General features: G+C 40.5%; 1 protein-coding gene across 3 annotated transcripts in view; it reads right to left on the bottom strand.

The window, feature by feature from the left end:
* The window catches only part of dhrs11a (dehydrogenase/reductase 11a), an 80489-nt gene that overhangs the window by 23442 nt on the left and 39716 nt on the right, over nt 1-17331 (bottom strand). For all 3 annotated transcript variants that reach the window (XM_043718558.1, XM_043718560.1, XM_043718559.1), the window contains exon 3: nt 4267-4361. In XM_043718558.1, coding sequence (XP_043574493.1) covers nt 4267-4361 — 95 coding nt within the window. The remainder of the gene's footprint in view (nt 1-4266; nt 4362-17331) is intronic.

The following is a 17331-nucleotide window of genomic DNA, read 5'->3' on the forward strand; positions in this document are numbered from 1 at the left end:
CCTCTCATTCTTCTAAACTCCAGTAAATACAGACTAATTGGCCTAATCTCTCTTCATTGGACAAACCTGCCATCCCAGGATCCCACCATCAGTCAAATGTACATATATCTTTTCTGAGGCCAGGAGACCAAAAATGCAGGCATGGTCTCATCATGGCCTTGCACATTTGCAGTATGACTTCCTCGCGCCTGTACACAAACTCACTTGTGACAAAGGCCAACAAACCATTTGCCTTCTTATCTGCTGGCTGCACCTACATGCTTGCTTTCAATGACATAAAAAGACATCCAGGTCCTACTGTACATCCATAGTTCCTAATCTATAATTGTTAAATAATACCCTACCATTCTGTCTTTCACACCAAAATAATAGCTTCACATTTATCCACCTTTTACTGCACCTGCCACATATCTGCCCATTCACTCAAAATGGTTAACTTGCCTTGAAGCCTCTTTACATCCTCACTATTCTCTCACACCTAGGTTTCTATCGCCAGCAAACATGAAGGTATTCTGCTTTATTCTGTCATCCAAGTCGTTATTATATATTAATAGGTGGGACCCACAAGCTTTGATCTCTACAATCTCGCTCATTTCTCCCACTCTGAAAATGACCCATTTATTCCCACCACTTCCTGTCTGCTAAACAAAATTCTCAATGCACGTCAGTATATTACTATCAATTGCATGACCTTTGATTTTGCATATAAATATCTTACTTTATCAAAAAGGTGCTCTGAAAACCCGAAAACTTCACATTAACTAGTTCTCTCTCATTTATTCTGAGTTATATTCTCAAAACTCTTTACTAGGTTTCTCAAGTGCGATTTCCTTTTGATGAAACTATGTTAACTTTGTGTAATCCTATTGGTATTTTCTAAATCCCATTATCACAATCTTCATAATAGATTACAGCAGTTGCCAACTACTGATGTTAGGCTGATTGGTCTGCAATTCTCAGTTTTCTACCTTCCTCCTTTTTTTTTAAAAAAAAAATGGTAGGGTTACATTTCCTACCCAGACTGCTCCAGAATTTTGAAATCTGACAACTAACATTGCCATTATTTTCACACACAATTCCTTTAGTACCCGGGGATATAGATTATCTGACTCTGGTAACTTATTAGCTTTTAGTTCCATTAATTTCTCTGGCATTTTTAAAAAAAACTTAAAACTAATTTTCTTCACTTCTTCCATCCCAAATACTGTGCTTGGTTTCTGGATCCCTCACTGTACTGGTCCACAATACCATCTTGCATACATTCCAGAGATTCATCCATCACAGTATTATTGATAATGTTGTAGATTAAAACTCAACCATGATTACTGCAGCATCGTTGTTACATGCCTACCTCACCATCTTGCTTCAAGATCTCCAGACAACTCCCACTAATGCTTTCCACCCCTTGTTGTTCCTTGACTCCACACATTCCACATTTATCGTTACTGTGCCAGTATTGTTTTTGACTATTGCACTGATTTCATTTTTCACTAACAAAGCTATTCCATCATCTTTTACAGTTTGGATGCCCTTTCTAAACATTAAATGTGCTTGAATGTTCAGTTCCCAGCCTTAGTTACCCCTCAGCCACTTCTGCATCATCACAATTGCATTGTACTATAATATGATTAACTTTTAATTTGTCTATCTTATTGCAAAAGTTCCATGCATTCCGATACATCACAAAATCCCTGTAGTATGAAAGCAGGGCAATCAACCAAGTCCACACTGATCCTCCAAAGAGCATCCCACTCAGACCCAACCCCCTTACCCTATCCCTGTAACCCTGCATTTCTCAAGGCTAATCACCTAGCCTACACATCCCTGGACACTTTGGGCAATGCAGCATGGCCACCTAACCTACACATCTTTGGACTGAGAGGAAACCAGAACATCTGGAGGAAACCAATGCAGACAAGGGAGAATGTGCAAACTCCACACAGACAGTTGCCGGAGGTGGAATTCAACTTGGGTTCCTGCTGCTGTGAAGCAACGGTGCTAACCAATGAACCACTGCGTCTTCCTATAGTTCCTTTAGACTTGTCCTTTTGACATTTTTACACTTTTTTATATGCCAGCTGTAATTGCTGGCTCTGGTTTCCTCTGCCTTCCACTTTTGCTTTTTATTTTTCTATCTTTCATTTCCATCTTTGTTTCCCTCACTTGTCTCCCTGTTCAGTTTACAGTCCTTAGTTCTGGAGAACAGTACTAGCAAACATCCCAGTTCTGCTGGGGTACAACCTTCCAGCTTGAACAGATATCATCTTCTCCACAATCATTCTCAATGCCACAAGAATCTAAATCCATCCCTCCAGCTACACATTCACTGTCTATTCTTCAATTCTTGATTTGCAATTCTGAAATTACTACTGTTGAGGTCCTGCTTTTAAATTTATTTCCAGGATTTCTAAATTTAGTTAGCCTCCTTTTTGTCAATCTCAATCGGTACTAATATGGACCATTAACTTTGGCTATTCTGCCAATGATATTTTTGATGCTGCCACCAGGGAGAGGACATGCCAAACTGATATCATTGTTGCAGTCACAAAAATGGATTGTGGTCTCCTGATGATAGAATTTCATATCACCATTACTCTCATACTTTTTTTCCTTTCCTCTTGTGCAGCTCAGCTACTGTCTATGCCATAGACTTGACTCTCACTGCAATCCCAAGAAACCATCTTCCCCCAGCAATACCTTAAAACTAAAGATCTTTTAAAGAGTGATGGCTTCAGGGGATTACTGCACTACTTGCCAGGTATTTTGTTACTCTTAACAGTCTTTCAGCCTGTGTACTCTTTGCCAATGGAGCAGCGACCTTACTGTACATGCTTTCCAGATACTCTGAAGTGAATCTGGCCGCTGCTCCAGATCCAAAATACAAATTTGCAGTAGCTGCTTCAGAACAAACTTTCTGCACACTTGGTTACCCTGCATACTGGAAGTATTGCTGACTTGCCACATCACACAGGAGTAACATCCCACCCAGGTCAAGCTGTCTTGCTACCTAAGTAACCTACAAGTTACTCTCCTTCCATTTATTTCCACTAGTTTAAATACAAGAGAATATATGCCAGGGATCTTACCTATTCATAAGTTTTAAGCACTCAATCTAAACTAAACATCCATTTTTTACTTTCAAAGCTGGACAGAAGAAATACAGACCTGATCTTGCTTACATAGATTGTAATTTGAGCCATCCAGGCTCCCACTTAATGAGTTTGTTTACCCTGTGATGTCACACTTCAATTTTTCTAAATGTCCTCCCCTCCCTCCTGTGTAGTTTTTCAGCTCGTGGTCTGAGACAGATTCCCAGTGAAGTCACACTTCTCGTTCTCTTACGTTTCCCAAATCTGAAAATGTGCACTCCCTTGTGCTACTTTAAGCCTCCCTAATTCTCATGCTGGTTCTGTACATTTTTAAAAACAAACTTGGTGGACGCTTTAATACAACTGAGTGAGTAGCTTGCTAGGCCATTTCGGAGGAAAGATAAGACAGTCAAACAAATTATGTAGGCCAGATAAGACAAGGACGGCAAAAGTTCCTATCCTAAAGGCAGTTAGTGAATCAAGTGAGTTTTATTTTATGACAACTAACAATGGTTAAATGGCCACCATTATAACCATTTTTAATTCTATATTTTATTGAATTCAAATTTCACCAACTGTCATGGTTGAATTCAAATTTATGCCCCTAAAACATTGAACTGGAACTCTGGTTTACAAATTGTGTCATTATTACACCATCACTAGTGAGCAAACTTCTGAAATCTTCATCAGATCACAATAAAAAAAATTGAAGTGCTGAATATTGTACTCTTTCCACCAATCATGGATCATTTGGATCAAAACTTTACCTACAATCTGTTTCATCTGCTATCCTAACCACTAACATTTCCTTAAAAAGGACCACATATCCTTAATTTTAGAATTTTGTTGCTTTAATATTGAAAATTGATTCTTAAGCAGCTTATCACCGAGCCTGTGCAAATCAACCATCATTAAAACAAAGCACAGTGATGAGAGGTTGTTGTGAACCAAAACAAAAATGAGGAAGCCATTTTTGCTTTGCATCCCATGCAAAACAACAACTCAACTCTTTGACTGCTCTTCAGTAGAATTTTTTATTTGAAAAAGTGTCACATTCAATTCAATGTTATCCCAGTTCCTCTCCAACCACTGCTGCAAGACTTGAATACTCCTGGCACATTTTACTTTTATTTTCACCATATGGTATTTTGCTTTCATTTCAATTCAATTCCCTTACCTATTTATGTTAATAATGTGTCCATCATCAACATTTCGCATTTTCATTGACTGGTAGGCCTCCCGGGTGCAGATAGACATTGCTATCACGTTAACCTGAAAAAAAGTATGAAGACATGACATCATCTCCCTTCCAGATAACCTCTACAACTTTGAAGCCTCTTAGCTAAAATCTACCCCAAATGTCAATTTACAGTTATCTAACACAAAAAAAAGTACAGCATAGGACCCTGCATTTTGATAAATCCAAAAGCTTTTTTTTTAAAAAAAGTAACAGCTGGAGTATTCTAATGCTGTAAACATTAACTTCTCAGTCACTAGAATCATAAGATCGCAAGTAATTTTACCACCTAAATCTTTATTTAATAAAACAACCTTGGGAGAGTATCCTACAGACTGGTCAAGCAGCAGCCTGACAGTGGTCCTTAAGGGCGTGATTTTATGTAAATGTCATGTTAAAAAACAAAGAAGCAATGTTAAACTTGCATAAAAGCACTAGATCAACCTATAGTGGAGTACCATTAACAGTTCTTGACCATAGTGTAAAAAGGAATAAAAATGCTGCACAAAATGGAAAATAAGATTTATAATGATAGCAAGCTGTGGTTCAGGAAAGATTGAACAGGTTGGGAAAAAGAAAAAAATGATTAAGAAATTTCATTCTGTTTAAGGGTTTGGTAGGACAGACATGGAGATACTTTTACTTGCATGGGAGTTTCAGATCTAGGGGCCATAAACAAGAAGAGACTCACTTCTAAATCTAATTGGGAATTCACAAAGTCTCTGTTCATCTGAATTGAGATGAAAATGGGACTTCTATAAGGAAGATGTAAGGTAACTAGTATAAAAGAATTTAAAGGAAGCTTCCCCAAAGGAGAAAAGAATGCAGGGACACTTTGATAGGATTAGACATGAAAGCTGGGATGGTTCAGTTAGGCCAAATACCCTGCTTCTATACCATAAATAATGATGGAATAATTCCTACACATTATTGCACAATAAATCTGGATGAGAATTCAAAGATTCCTCACCAAGGGTAGTTTGATAGCATTAGCACTCAAGAGACAGTTGAGCTCAGGAGGACAATTGCTGTCAGACAGTTGTTGGCATGTAGTGAGAAACAAGATTCTACTTGACCCTGTCATCACAAATTAACTAATTTCAGATTCATCTGAGCATGACGACTTTGTGGTAGAAAGGACTGCTGCACAGACATTAACAGTCCCAAATTATTTTGCATAGTATTACTAATATGCTAACAGTTAAACCCAAAAGCTCAGAACTAGGCATCCATGAGGCATTGTAGTTCCTCAGCAGCAGCAGAAGCATGCAGCATCACAATGCAACCTCATGGTCCAGAATATCCTCACATCTTTATCACTAAATTGTCCTGTTCTTTCAAAATGTTGACTCAGGAATGATGCACCAAATGTTCTCCTTTCATGCCTTAACTTTCTACAATTATCAAGTTGACCAACTTGTGGCTCAGTGATAACTCCAAAAGAGCACAGAGAGAAGCAGGCATAACAGAAATGGTGGTCATGTTAGAACTTGACTATTTATATTTTTTACAAATTCACTCTACTGGCACAGGCATGCCTGGATCGCATTTATTGCCTATCCTGAGCTGCCCTTGGAAAGATGCAGGTAAGCTGCCTTCTTGAACCACTGCAGTCCAGTTACAATGCCACAAAGGAAGGAGTTCCAGGATTTTGACTCAAAGACATGGAGAATGGTGATATATTTCCAAGTCAGAACAGTGATTGGCTTGGAGGGAACTTGCAGGTGGTGGTAATTTAATGTATTTACTCCCCTGGTCATTCTGGATGGCAACTGTCATGTCTGTGCATTTGAAAAGTGCTTTGGAAGGTGCTGTGTAAAGAGCCTTGGTGAATTTCTGCAGTGCATCTTGTAGATGCTGCTGACAGAGAGTGGTGGAAGATGTTTGTGAATGTGGTGCCAATCAAGCAGATTGCTTTATCCTGGATGGTGTCAAACTTCAATGTTGTTGGAGCTGCACTCAACCAGGTAAGTGGGCAGCATTCTATCATACTTGACTTGGGCCTTGTTGACAGCAGATCAGCTTTGGGGAATCAGGTGGTGAGTTACTCATTGCAGGAGTCTTGGCCTCTGACCTGCACTTGTAGTCACTGTGTCTATATCGCTAGTGCCATTGAGTTTCTGGTCAATGGTAACCCCAGGATGTTAATGTTGGGAAGATTCAGTGATGGAAATGCAATTGAATGTAAAGGGACAAATTTTAGAACCTCTCTTGTTGGAGATGGTCATTGTCTGCCACTTGTGTGGTGCAAATGTTACTTGCCATTTTTCTGGCCCAGCCGGGATTTGTCTAGGTCATAGAGTCATAGAGATGTACAATACGGAAACAGACCCTTCAGTTCAACTCATCCATGCCGACGGGATATCCCAACTGAATCTAGTCCCACCTGCCAGCACCTGGCCCATATCTTTCCAAACCCTTCCTATTCATATACCCATCCAGATGCCTTTTAATTGTGGCAATTGTACCAGCCTCCACCACATCTTCTGACAGCTCATTCCATACATGTACCACCCTCTGTGAAAAAGTTGCCCTGTAGGTCTCTTTTATACCTTTCCCCTCTTACCTTAAACCTATGCCCTCTAGTTCTGGACTCCCCCATCCTAGGGAAAAGACTTTGTCTATTTATCCTATCCATGCCCCTCAGAGTTTTATAAACCTCAAGAAGGTCACCCCTCAGCCTCCAACGCTCCAGAAAAAACAGCCCTAGCCGATGCCACCTCTCCCTGTAGCTCAAATCTTCCAGCTCTGGCAACATCCTTATAAATCTTTTCTGAACCCTTTCAAGTTTCACATCTTTCTGATAGGAAGGAGACCAGAATTACACACAATATTCCAACAGTGGCCTAACCAATGTCCTGTACAACCGCAACATGACCTCCTAACTCCTGTACTCAATACTCTGACCAATAAGGGAAAGCATATCAAACGCCTTCTTCACTCTATCTACCTGCGACTCCACTTTCAAGGAGCTACGAACCTGCATTCCAAGGTCTCTTTGTTCAGCAACACTCCCTACGACCTTACCATTAAGAGTATAAGCCCTGCTAAGATTTGCTTTCCCAAAATGCAGCACCTCGCATTTATCTGAATTAAACTTCATCTGCCACTTAGGGCCATCTGGTCAAGATCCTGTTGTAATCTGAGGTAACCTCCTTTGCTGTCCACTATACCTCCAATTTTGGTGTCATCTGCAAACCTACTAACTATACCTCTTATGCTCACAATTTATATAAATGATAAAAGCAGTGGACCCAGCACCAACCCTTGTGGCACTCCACTGGTCACAGACTTCCACTACCACCCTCTGTCTTCTTCCTTTGAGCCAGTTCTGTATCTAAATGGTGAGTTCTCCCTGTATTCCACGAGATCTAACCTTGCTAATCAGTCCTTTTCTTTCCAAATACATGTACATCCTGTCCCTCAGGATTCCCTCCAGCATCTTGCCCACCACTGACGTCAGGCTCACTGGTCTATAGTTCCCTGGCTTGTCCTTATCTTAAACAGTGGGACCACGTTAGCTAATCTCCAGTCTTCCAGCACCTCACCTGTGACTATCGCTGATACGACTATCGCTGATACAAATATCGCAGTAAAAGGTCCAGCAATCACTTCCCTAGCTTTCCATGTAGTTCTAGGGTACACCTGATCAGATCCTGGGCAGTTTTCCACTTTTATCCGTTTCAAGACATCCAGCACTTCCTCCTCTGTAGTATGGACATTTTTTTCAAGATGTCACCATGTATTTTCCTACATTTTATATCTTCCATGTGCAAAATGATGCAAAATACTCATTTAGTAACTCCCCCATCTCCTCCTGCTCCACACAAAGGCTGCCTTGCTGATCTTTGAGGGGCCCTATTCTTTCCCTCGTTACCCTTTTGTCCTTAATGTATTTGTAAAAACCCTTTGGATTCTCCTTAATTCTATTTGCTAAAGCTATCTCATGTCCCCTTTTTGTCCTTTCCTTTCACCCTAACAGGGATACACTGTCTCTGGACTCTTGTTATCTCATTTCTGAAGGCTTCCCATTTTCCAGCCCTCCCTTTACCTGTGAACATCTGCACCCAATCAGCTTTTGAAAGCTCTTGCCTAATACCATCAAAATTGGCCTTCCTAAAATTTAGAACTTCAGCTTTTAGATCAGGTCTATCCTTTTCCGTCACTATTTTAAAACTAATAGAATCATGGTCACTGGCTCCAAAATGCTCCCCCACTGACACCTCTGTTACCTGCCCTGATTTACTTCCCAAGAGTAGGTCAAGTTTTGCACCTTCTCTACTCATGCTGCATTTAAACATGGACAACAACTACAACCATCTTCCTATATTCAGGTATGACTCCAATCAGCAGAGGTTGTCCCCGATACCCAATTTTGAGAGGGGTTCTTGATGCATACTCTGTGAATTTGATGTCAAGGGCATTCTCTAGAATTCAGCTCTTCCGTCCATACCAGAACCAAAACTATAATGAAGTCAGAAGCGGAGTGGCCCTGGCCGATTAATTAAACCTTTCACCACTTTATTAATGATCAAGAGTTGACTGATGGAGCAGTAATCGGCCAGGTTGTCCTAAATTTGTGCATAATCTTGCATCATTATCTGACAGATGTCAGTGTAGAAACAGCACTGGAACAGCTTGGATAGGGGGTGATAGGTTCTGGAGCACATCTTTAGTACTACTGCTGGATTGTTGTCAGGACCACATCTTTTGCAGTATCCAATACCTCCAACCCTTTCTAGATATCCTGTGGAGTGAACTGAATGTGTGGATTGGGAGCTGTCATACTGGCGGTGTCTGAAGGAGGCCGAAATGGACTGTTCACTTGTCACTTCAGTCTTTATCCTTTGCACTGATGCTGGGTTCTCACATCGAGGATGGAAATATGGTGTAGCCTCTTCATCCAGTAAGTTTTTTTAAAAAACTGTTCTCACCATTCGTGACTGCATTTGGCAGGTCTTCAGAGCTTAGATTCGATTCATTCTTGTACTGTTTGATGGCACGTAGTCCTGTTTTGTAGCTTCACCAGGCTGACATCTCACTTTTAAGTATGCCTACTGCTGCTTCTGTCGTGACCTCTTACATTCTTCATTGAACCAGGGTTAACCCCCTTGACCTGATTGGAATGGTGAAGTGTAAGATATATCCAGCCACTAGGTTCTAGATTGTGTTGGAGTCCTTCAGTTGCTCAATCTGTTCAAAGTTTTATTTGGCATGTAATGTTGCCACACAATACATTCCAATGTATTCTCCATGTGAAAGCAGGACCTTGTCTCCATAAAGACTGCACAGAGAGTAATCACTCACACTGATACATTCATTGACAGCCTCACCTCCAGTCAGAATGGTGAGTATCAGGAAAAGAATGTTTGTTCTCTTATTGGTTCCCTGACCTGGTCTAGCAGCTACATTCTTTAAGGATTCAACTAGCTCAAATGGTAATGTTGCTTCCAAGCTACTCTTGGTAGTGGACATTGATATCCTCCATATCGTGCTCACAGAGAAATGCGGATTCATCAGCTGAAGTTTTTTTGGGAGGGTGTGGAGTTGCAATGTGGTAATCAAATATTTCCATACACATGTTTGACCTGGTGCCAGGAGACTTCATGGTGTCCAGAGTCATTATTAAGGACTTCCAAAGGAATTCTCTTTCCATTGTGCTGCTACCTCTGCAAGGTCTGTCCTGCTAGTGGGACAGGATATACCACAGATGGTGGTGTCTGGGACATTGAGAGCTGTGATTCTGGATCTATGACTATGTCAAATTGAGACTTAAATCTGAGAGACAACTTTCTCAATTTTGGTACTAGCCCTCAGAAGTTAGTGAGGAGGACTTTACAGGGTCAAGGGTCTTTGTTGTTGCCCCTCTTGATGTGTAGGTCAACGCCATGTGGCCCAAACAGCCACGCACGTCAATCAGTATGCAGTAGATAAGAAATCTTTTAACCATTGGATCAGAACCGTGAGGTGGACAAAGCCCTGCAGCTTTGCCACATGCAGTAGTGAATGCTGACGGACAATTAAGCAACTGACAGTTATATGGTGACTCTGTAAACGTTCTCTAATCTCAAAGGGGGCCAAACATTAGGATTTGCAACTAATGGCAAAAGCAGTGCACAACTCTTCAAAGCTTCCCCTGAAATTATACCATTATTGATGCCAGTCCACATGAGGAAACAGTGAGGTAGACAGTCTATGGGTCCAGATAGTGCCCCAGCTGCAGCCAAATTTCTAGCTAACCAATCAAGCGTAGGCAGTACTATCATCAACCAGTATGGAAATTAACCAGGTACTTCCTGTGGACAAGAGTCAAATGCAACTTTAACTGCCTTTCATGAGCTTTTTGTCATTGAAAGGTCAAGAGTGTTACTAAGTGGCACTTAACCACTGGCTCAGTTTGCATTTCATAAACATCACTCAATTCCAGGCCTAGTTAAAGCCTTAGTTTAAACTAAGAGCTATATTTGAAGGTAAATTGTCCCTGAAAGAAATAATGGATTGTATTATTGTGGTAATAGGAGAAAATCATTTGTTTAATGAAAGGAAAATCAAATTTACTGGAGTTCTTTGACAATTAACAAGCAGAATGGATAAAGGGGAACCAGTAGATGTACAGCATTGTCATTTCCAAAAGGGATTTGTTACAGTTTCCACGTAAAAAGTTTGATACTCACGATAATACAGTTTGAGACAGTATATTTGCACGGATAGAGGACATCTAACTAATATGACACAGAATCAGAATAAATAAGACATTTTCCAGTTGGTTGGAAGAGTGGAGGAATGCAAAAGGTATCAGTTTTAAGGCCTCAACTAATTACAATTTAATTTGATGACTTGATAAAGGAATTGAGTATATTGTAGTCAAATTTGTTGATGACAAAAATAGATCTGTAGTGGTACAAAAAGTCTAGAAGGGGAAAGAGGTAAATTGAATTGGCAAAAAATTGTATATGGAGGAGTATAAATATTGTAAAGTATGAGCTGTCTACTTTAACAGAAAGAACAGAAAACATTATTTAAACAGACACTATGGAATGTACAATGGGATCTGAGTGTTCTGGCACATGAATAAAAAAACAGTTACAGCATATTGGTAAGATAACACCTGGAATACTGCATTTGATTTTGGTTTCCTTATTTAAAGCAGCTGATTTAAACCACCTGATGGAGAAGCTGCGCTCTGAAAGCTACTGCTTCCAAATAAACCTGTTGGACTATAACCTGGTGTTGAGAGGTGTTTAACTTTGTACACCTCAGTCCAACACCATCTCCTCCAAATCATATCTAAAGGAAAGATCGAGAAGGCAGTTGAGAAAATGTTCACTAGATTGATTATTGGAATGGTTATTTGACCAGGAAAGGTTAAATGTGTACTTGAATGTTTAGAAGAGAGTGATTCTGATCCTGAAAAAGTCTGACAGAATAGGGTGTTGAGAATATTTCCTATCATTGGGGTTGGCGGGAATCTAGAGCTAGCAAGCACAGTTCCAAAGTAAAGGGTTTCCAATTTATGAAGGCGATGAGGAAGAAATTAGAGGATTATTAATTTGTGGAATTTATTCGCCCCGAGAATCCGCGAAGGCGGAATCATTGTTATTTTCAAGGTCAGATCAGACTGCTTTTTATCCTACAAGGGAGTCAAATTTATTGGAAGCAGGCAGGTCAGTGAAGACAAAGTCACAATCAGATCATCCATGATCTTACTGAATGGGGGAGCAGGCTTAAGGGGCCAATGGCCTATTTATGCTTCTATTTCTTATGTTTGTTCAATTCCAAAGTATTATTAGACCAGGTATAGCATAAAGGAGCCCTAACACACCTAATTAATAGCTGGAGTCAAAACTTACTACATTTTCATGCTCCTTCAAAATGAGCTTGACTTTAGTTTAAGTATTTCAAATGCCCTTTCTCACTGCAACATTAAAGCATCTTACAGTCATTCCTTTATGCCCGCAAGGGTTCTGATCCTGACAACCCCCGCGGATGATGAAATTCGCAAGTTTGGGGGAGCTTATTTAAAAATAGGTTAAAATTTTGCCCGCAGATGTTGTATTTTGTTGTTTCTTATTGTTTGCACAGATAGAAAAATTCGTAATTTGTGATTTCAAGGATACAAAGGATTTACTGTAATTAGATTTTTTAAAAACTCAATTCAGAGATGTGCACATCACTGGCTAGGCCAGCACTCATTGCCCATCCCAGACACCAGCAGAGAGTCAAGCACATTGCTGTGGATCTGGAGTCATACATAAGCCAAAAAAGGTATGGTGCTGGAAAAGCACAGGTCAGGCAGCAAAGGAGCATGAAAGTCAAAGTTTCAGATATAAGCCTTTCATTCACACAGAAACCAGAGCAGGTATAGCAGTTTCCTTCCTTAAAAGGCACAAATAAACCAGACGGGAATTTCCTCACCATCGCCTATAGCTTCATGGTCACCTTTAGACTTTAATTCCAGATTTCAAATTCTATCATCTGCCATGGTGGGTTTTGACCCCAGCTCTCCAGAACATTAGATGGGTCTCCAGGTAAATCATACCTCAAACTTGGTGGAGAAACTTACCAAAAATATTGATGAGGGCAGAGCAGTAGACATTGTTTACCTGGACTTTACTGAAGCCTTTGACAAGGTTCGGCACAGTAGACTAATTAAAGTTACGTCACATGGGATTCACGGTGAGCTTGCAAATTGGATACAAAATTAGCTTAACAGCAAAAGGCAGACAGAGGTAGTGGAGGGCTGTTTTACAGACTGAAGGCCTGTCACCAGTAACATTCCACAAGTACTGGTTCTGGGTCTTGTTTGTCATTTATATAAATTATTTGGATGAGAATATAGAAGGCATGGTTAATAGGTTTGTGGTCGACATTAAAATTGGCAGCATAGTGGACAGCGAAGAAGGTTTTCTAAGATTACAAAAGAATCTCGAACAAAATGGGTCAATGGGCTGAAAAATGGCAGATGGAGTTAAATCTGGATAAAGGTGAGATATTGCATTGCATTTTGGTACAACAAAAAAAAAGTCTGAAATAATAAATGGTAGGGTCTCGGATAGTATTGTAGAACAGAGGAAGCTAGGGGCACAGATACATAATTCTTTTAAGTTTGCATCACATACAAACAGGGTGGTTAAAAAAGCATTTTGCACACTTGCCATCATTGCTCAATCTTTTGAATATAGGAGTTGGAAAGTCTTGTTGAGGTTGTACAGGACATTGGTGAGGTCTCTTCTGGAATACTGTGTCCAGTTCTTGTTGATAGGAAGGATATTAAGCTGGCGAGGGTTCAGAAGAGATTTACCAGGATGTTGCTGGGTGTGGAAGGTTTGAGTTATAACAGAAGGCTGGATAGGCTGAGACTTTTTTCACTGGAGCATAAGAGGTTGAGAGGTGACCCAATAGACGTTTATAAAATAATGAGTATAGATAGAGTTAATTGTAGGTGTCTTTTCTCTAGGATGGGCGATTTCAAGGCCTGGTGGAACATTTTTAAGGTGAGAGGAAAAGGAATTAAAGACAACGAGAGGGGCAAATTTATTACAAAAAGAGGGTGGTTCACGTGTGGATGAACTTCCTGAGAAAGTGGTGGATGTAGGTAAAATTACAACTTTTAAAAGACATTTGGATAAGTACATGAGTCATAGGGTCATACAGATGTCCAGCACAGAAGCAGACCCTTCAGTCAGACTCGTTCCTGCCGACCAGATATCCCAACCAAATCTACTCTCACCTGTTGGCACCTCGTCCATATCTCTCCAAACCCTTCTTATTCATATACCCATCCAAATGTCTTTTAAACTGCAATTGTCCTAGCCTCCACCATTTCATCTGGCAGCCTATGCCACACACAAAAACCACTCTCTGCATGAGAAAGTTGCCCCTTAGGTCTCTTTTATATCTTTCCCCTCTCACCCTAAACCTATGCCCTCTAGTTTGGACTCCCTCACCCCAGAGAAAAGACTTTTATCCTATCCATGCCCCTCATAATTTTGTAAACCTCTATAAGGTCAACCCTCAGCCACCGACACTCCAGGGAAAACTGCCCCAGCCTGTTCAGCCTCTCCCTACAGCTCAAATCCTCCAACCCTCGCAACATCCTTGTAAATCTTTTCTGAACCCTTTCAAGTTTCACAACATCCTTCCCATAGGAAGGAGACCAGAATTGCATGCAATATTCCAACAGTGGCCAAACCAATGTCCTGTACAGCTGCAACATGACCTCCCAACTCCCATACTCAGTACTCTAACCAACAAAGGAAAGTATACCAAACGCCTTCTTCACTGTCCTATCTGCCTGCCACTCCACTTTCAAGGAGCTATGAACCTGCACTCCAAGGTCTCTTTGTTCAGCAACACTCCCTACGACCTTACCATCAAGGTGGAGAAGCCCTGCTAAGATTTGCTTTTCCAAAATGCAGCACCTCACATTTATCTGAATTGAACTCCAACTGTAACTCCTCAGTCCACTGGCCCATCTGATCAAGATCCCATTGTATTTTGAGGTAACCTTCTTCACTGTCCCCTACACCTCCAATTTTGGTGATATCTGCAAACTTACTAACTGTACCTCTTATGCTCACATACAAGTTATTTATATAAAATGAAAAGTAGTGGACCCAGCAGCAATCCTTATGGCACTCCACTGGTCACAGGCCTACAGTCTAAAAAACAACCCTCCACTACCACCCTCTGTCTTCTACCTTTGAGCCAGTTCTGTATCCAAATGGCTAGTCTCCCTGTATTCCATGAGATCTAACTTTGCTAACCAGTCTCCCATGGGGAACCTTGTCGAATGCCTTTCTGAAATCCATTTGGATTACATCTACTGCTCTGCCCTCATCAATCCTCTTTGTTACTTCTTCAAAGAACTCAACTTTGTGAGACATGATTTCCCACGCACAAAGCCATGTTGACTATCCCTAATCAGTCCTCGCCTTTCCAAATACATGTACATCCTCCCCTCAGGATTCCCTCCAACGACTTGCCCACCACTGAGGTCAGGCATACTGGTCTATAGTTCCCTAGCTTGTCCTAATCACCTTTCTTAAACAGAGGCACCATGTTAGCCAACCTCCAATCATCTGGCACCTCACCTGTGACTATCGATGATACAAATATCTCAACAAGAGGCCCAGCAATCACATCTCTAGCTTCCCACAGAGTTCTCGGGTACACCTGATCAGGCCCCAGGGATTTATCCAGCTTTACCCGTTTCAAGACATCCAGCATTTCCTCCTCTGTAATCTGGACATTTTGCAAGATGTCACCATCTATTTCCCTACAGTATATATCTTCCATACTGACGCAAAATATTCATTTCGTATCTCTCCCATTTTCTGTGGCTCCACACAAGGGCTGCCTTGTTGATTTAGGGTGTAGGTTTGCTCGCTGAGCTGTAGGTTTGATATCCAGACGTTTCATTACCTGGCTAGGTAACATCATCAGTGGCGACCTTCAAGTGAAGAGAAGCTATTGTCTCCTGCTTTCTATTTATATGTTTGTCCGGGATGGGGTTCCTGGGGTTTGTGGTGATGTCACTGATTTCCCTCTTAAGTATACTCCTACTTCCTTTATACTCTTCTAAGGATTCACTCGATCTATCCTGTCTATACCTGACATATGTTTCCTTCTTTTTCTTAACCAAACCCTCAATTTCTTTAGTCATCCAGCATTCCCCATACCTACCAGCCTTCCCTTTCACCCTGACAGGAATATACGTGTTTGCCTAATTTAGGCATTGCAATAATTGAGTTTTATTTTTGTAAAAATTTATTTCATATCTTTTGAATTTGTCATTGTGGATGCATGATCATTGACAGTGATGGCTTAACTATTCTCCTTGATGTCACGAATTGGTGGTATGTATTTACTGTGGGTGAGTGACATACGAGTGTAGGAGATACAGTTAAACTTGTCAGCAAACCTTTCTGATCTTTGCTGCTGCAACCAATCCTAAAGAAGGTATATTCAATTTCTGTAATGAAACTGAATATGTTAGCAAAAGCTCTGCAGTGGAAACAAAATGTGTTAGTTTATTTGGCTTGATGACCCTTCACCCAATCTATGTCATTTGCCCTTGTCAGCTAGGTAAGTCCCGCTTAATGCTACTTTGTAAATGTAGTCTCTAACAAGTTGTCTTTCTGGTCTATCAGCTCTGCACAGTCTATGAATGTTTGAATATTTCATGTGTTGATATTAAGTGGCATTACCGTTCTTTTCTTTGCCCTTGTTTGGCTTCGGTAATGGGATTGTTGTCAGTTGTGGTAAACTGGCCTTGGTCAGTACAGATGCTGCTGCTGTACGGTGCCTTCCTCAAGCCTTGAAGTTAGAGGCATCATCCTGAAGAGATCTGCTCCGTATTGATACAGCTGTCAAATTCAGTTGTGGTTCAGTTGAGTGAAAGATGGCACTATGGCCTTCGTGCAGGACTACAACTGCAGCTTAGAGCGTATCCTCTTTGCTTCTCCAGTGTCAGCGGACTTAAAGTCTATATGCTGAATGAATTGGAGTAGATGTCATGAGTTGTGTATGAAATAGACTTTAACAAAGGAACATTGCACTGCGTCAACCTCACCCTCTTCCAGACATGACTGAATTTAATGGCAATACAAAATTGAGAAGGCTCGATTATTCTGAAGACTATTCTAGTGATTGTTGAGAAATGTCATCTTTAAAAATAACTGAAGTTACATAGAAGAGAATGGAGGATTTGGACAATTTTTGAACGGCAGAGGGTATACTATTTAACTTCAAACTGAAAAATCAAAATTTAAAGTGTTGCAGTTATAGATTGTTCTTGTTTTGCTTTAACGCATTATGTGAATAGTTGGCAAAAGAAAAGTGAAACCTGTAAAAATATTACGCCACCCTATCGTGCAACTAGAAATCAAATTGGTAAAACATAAATGTAAATCAGAAAAAAAACCAATGATATCTTGGATCCTTTACTCTTACACATTCATTTTTCACTTGATCTCTATTGTTTACTCCTGTGTACTGAATAAA

The sequence above is a fragment of the Chiloscyllium plagiosum genome, chromosome 28, assembly GCF_004010195.1.
Source record: "Chiloscyllium plagiosum isolate BGI_BamShark_2017 chromosome 28, ASM401019v2, whole genome shotgun sequence".
Classification (NCBI taxonomy): Eukaryota; Metazoa; Chordata; class Chondrichthyes; order Orectolobiformes; family Hemiscylliidae; genus Chiloscyllium; species Chiloscyllium plagiosum.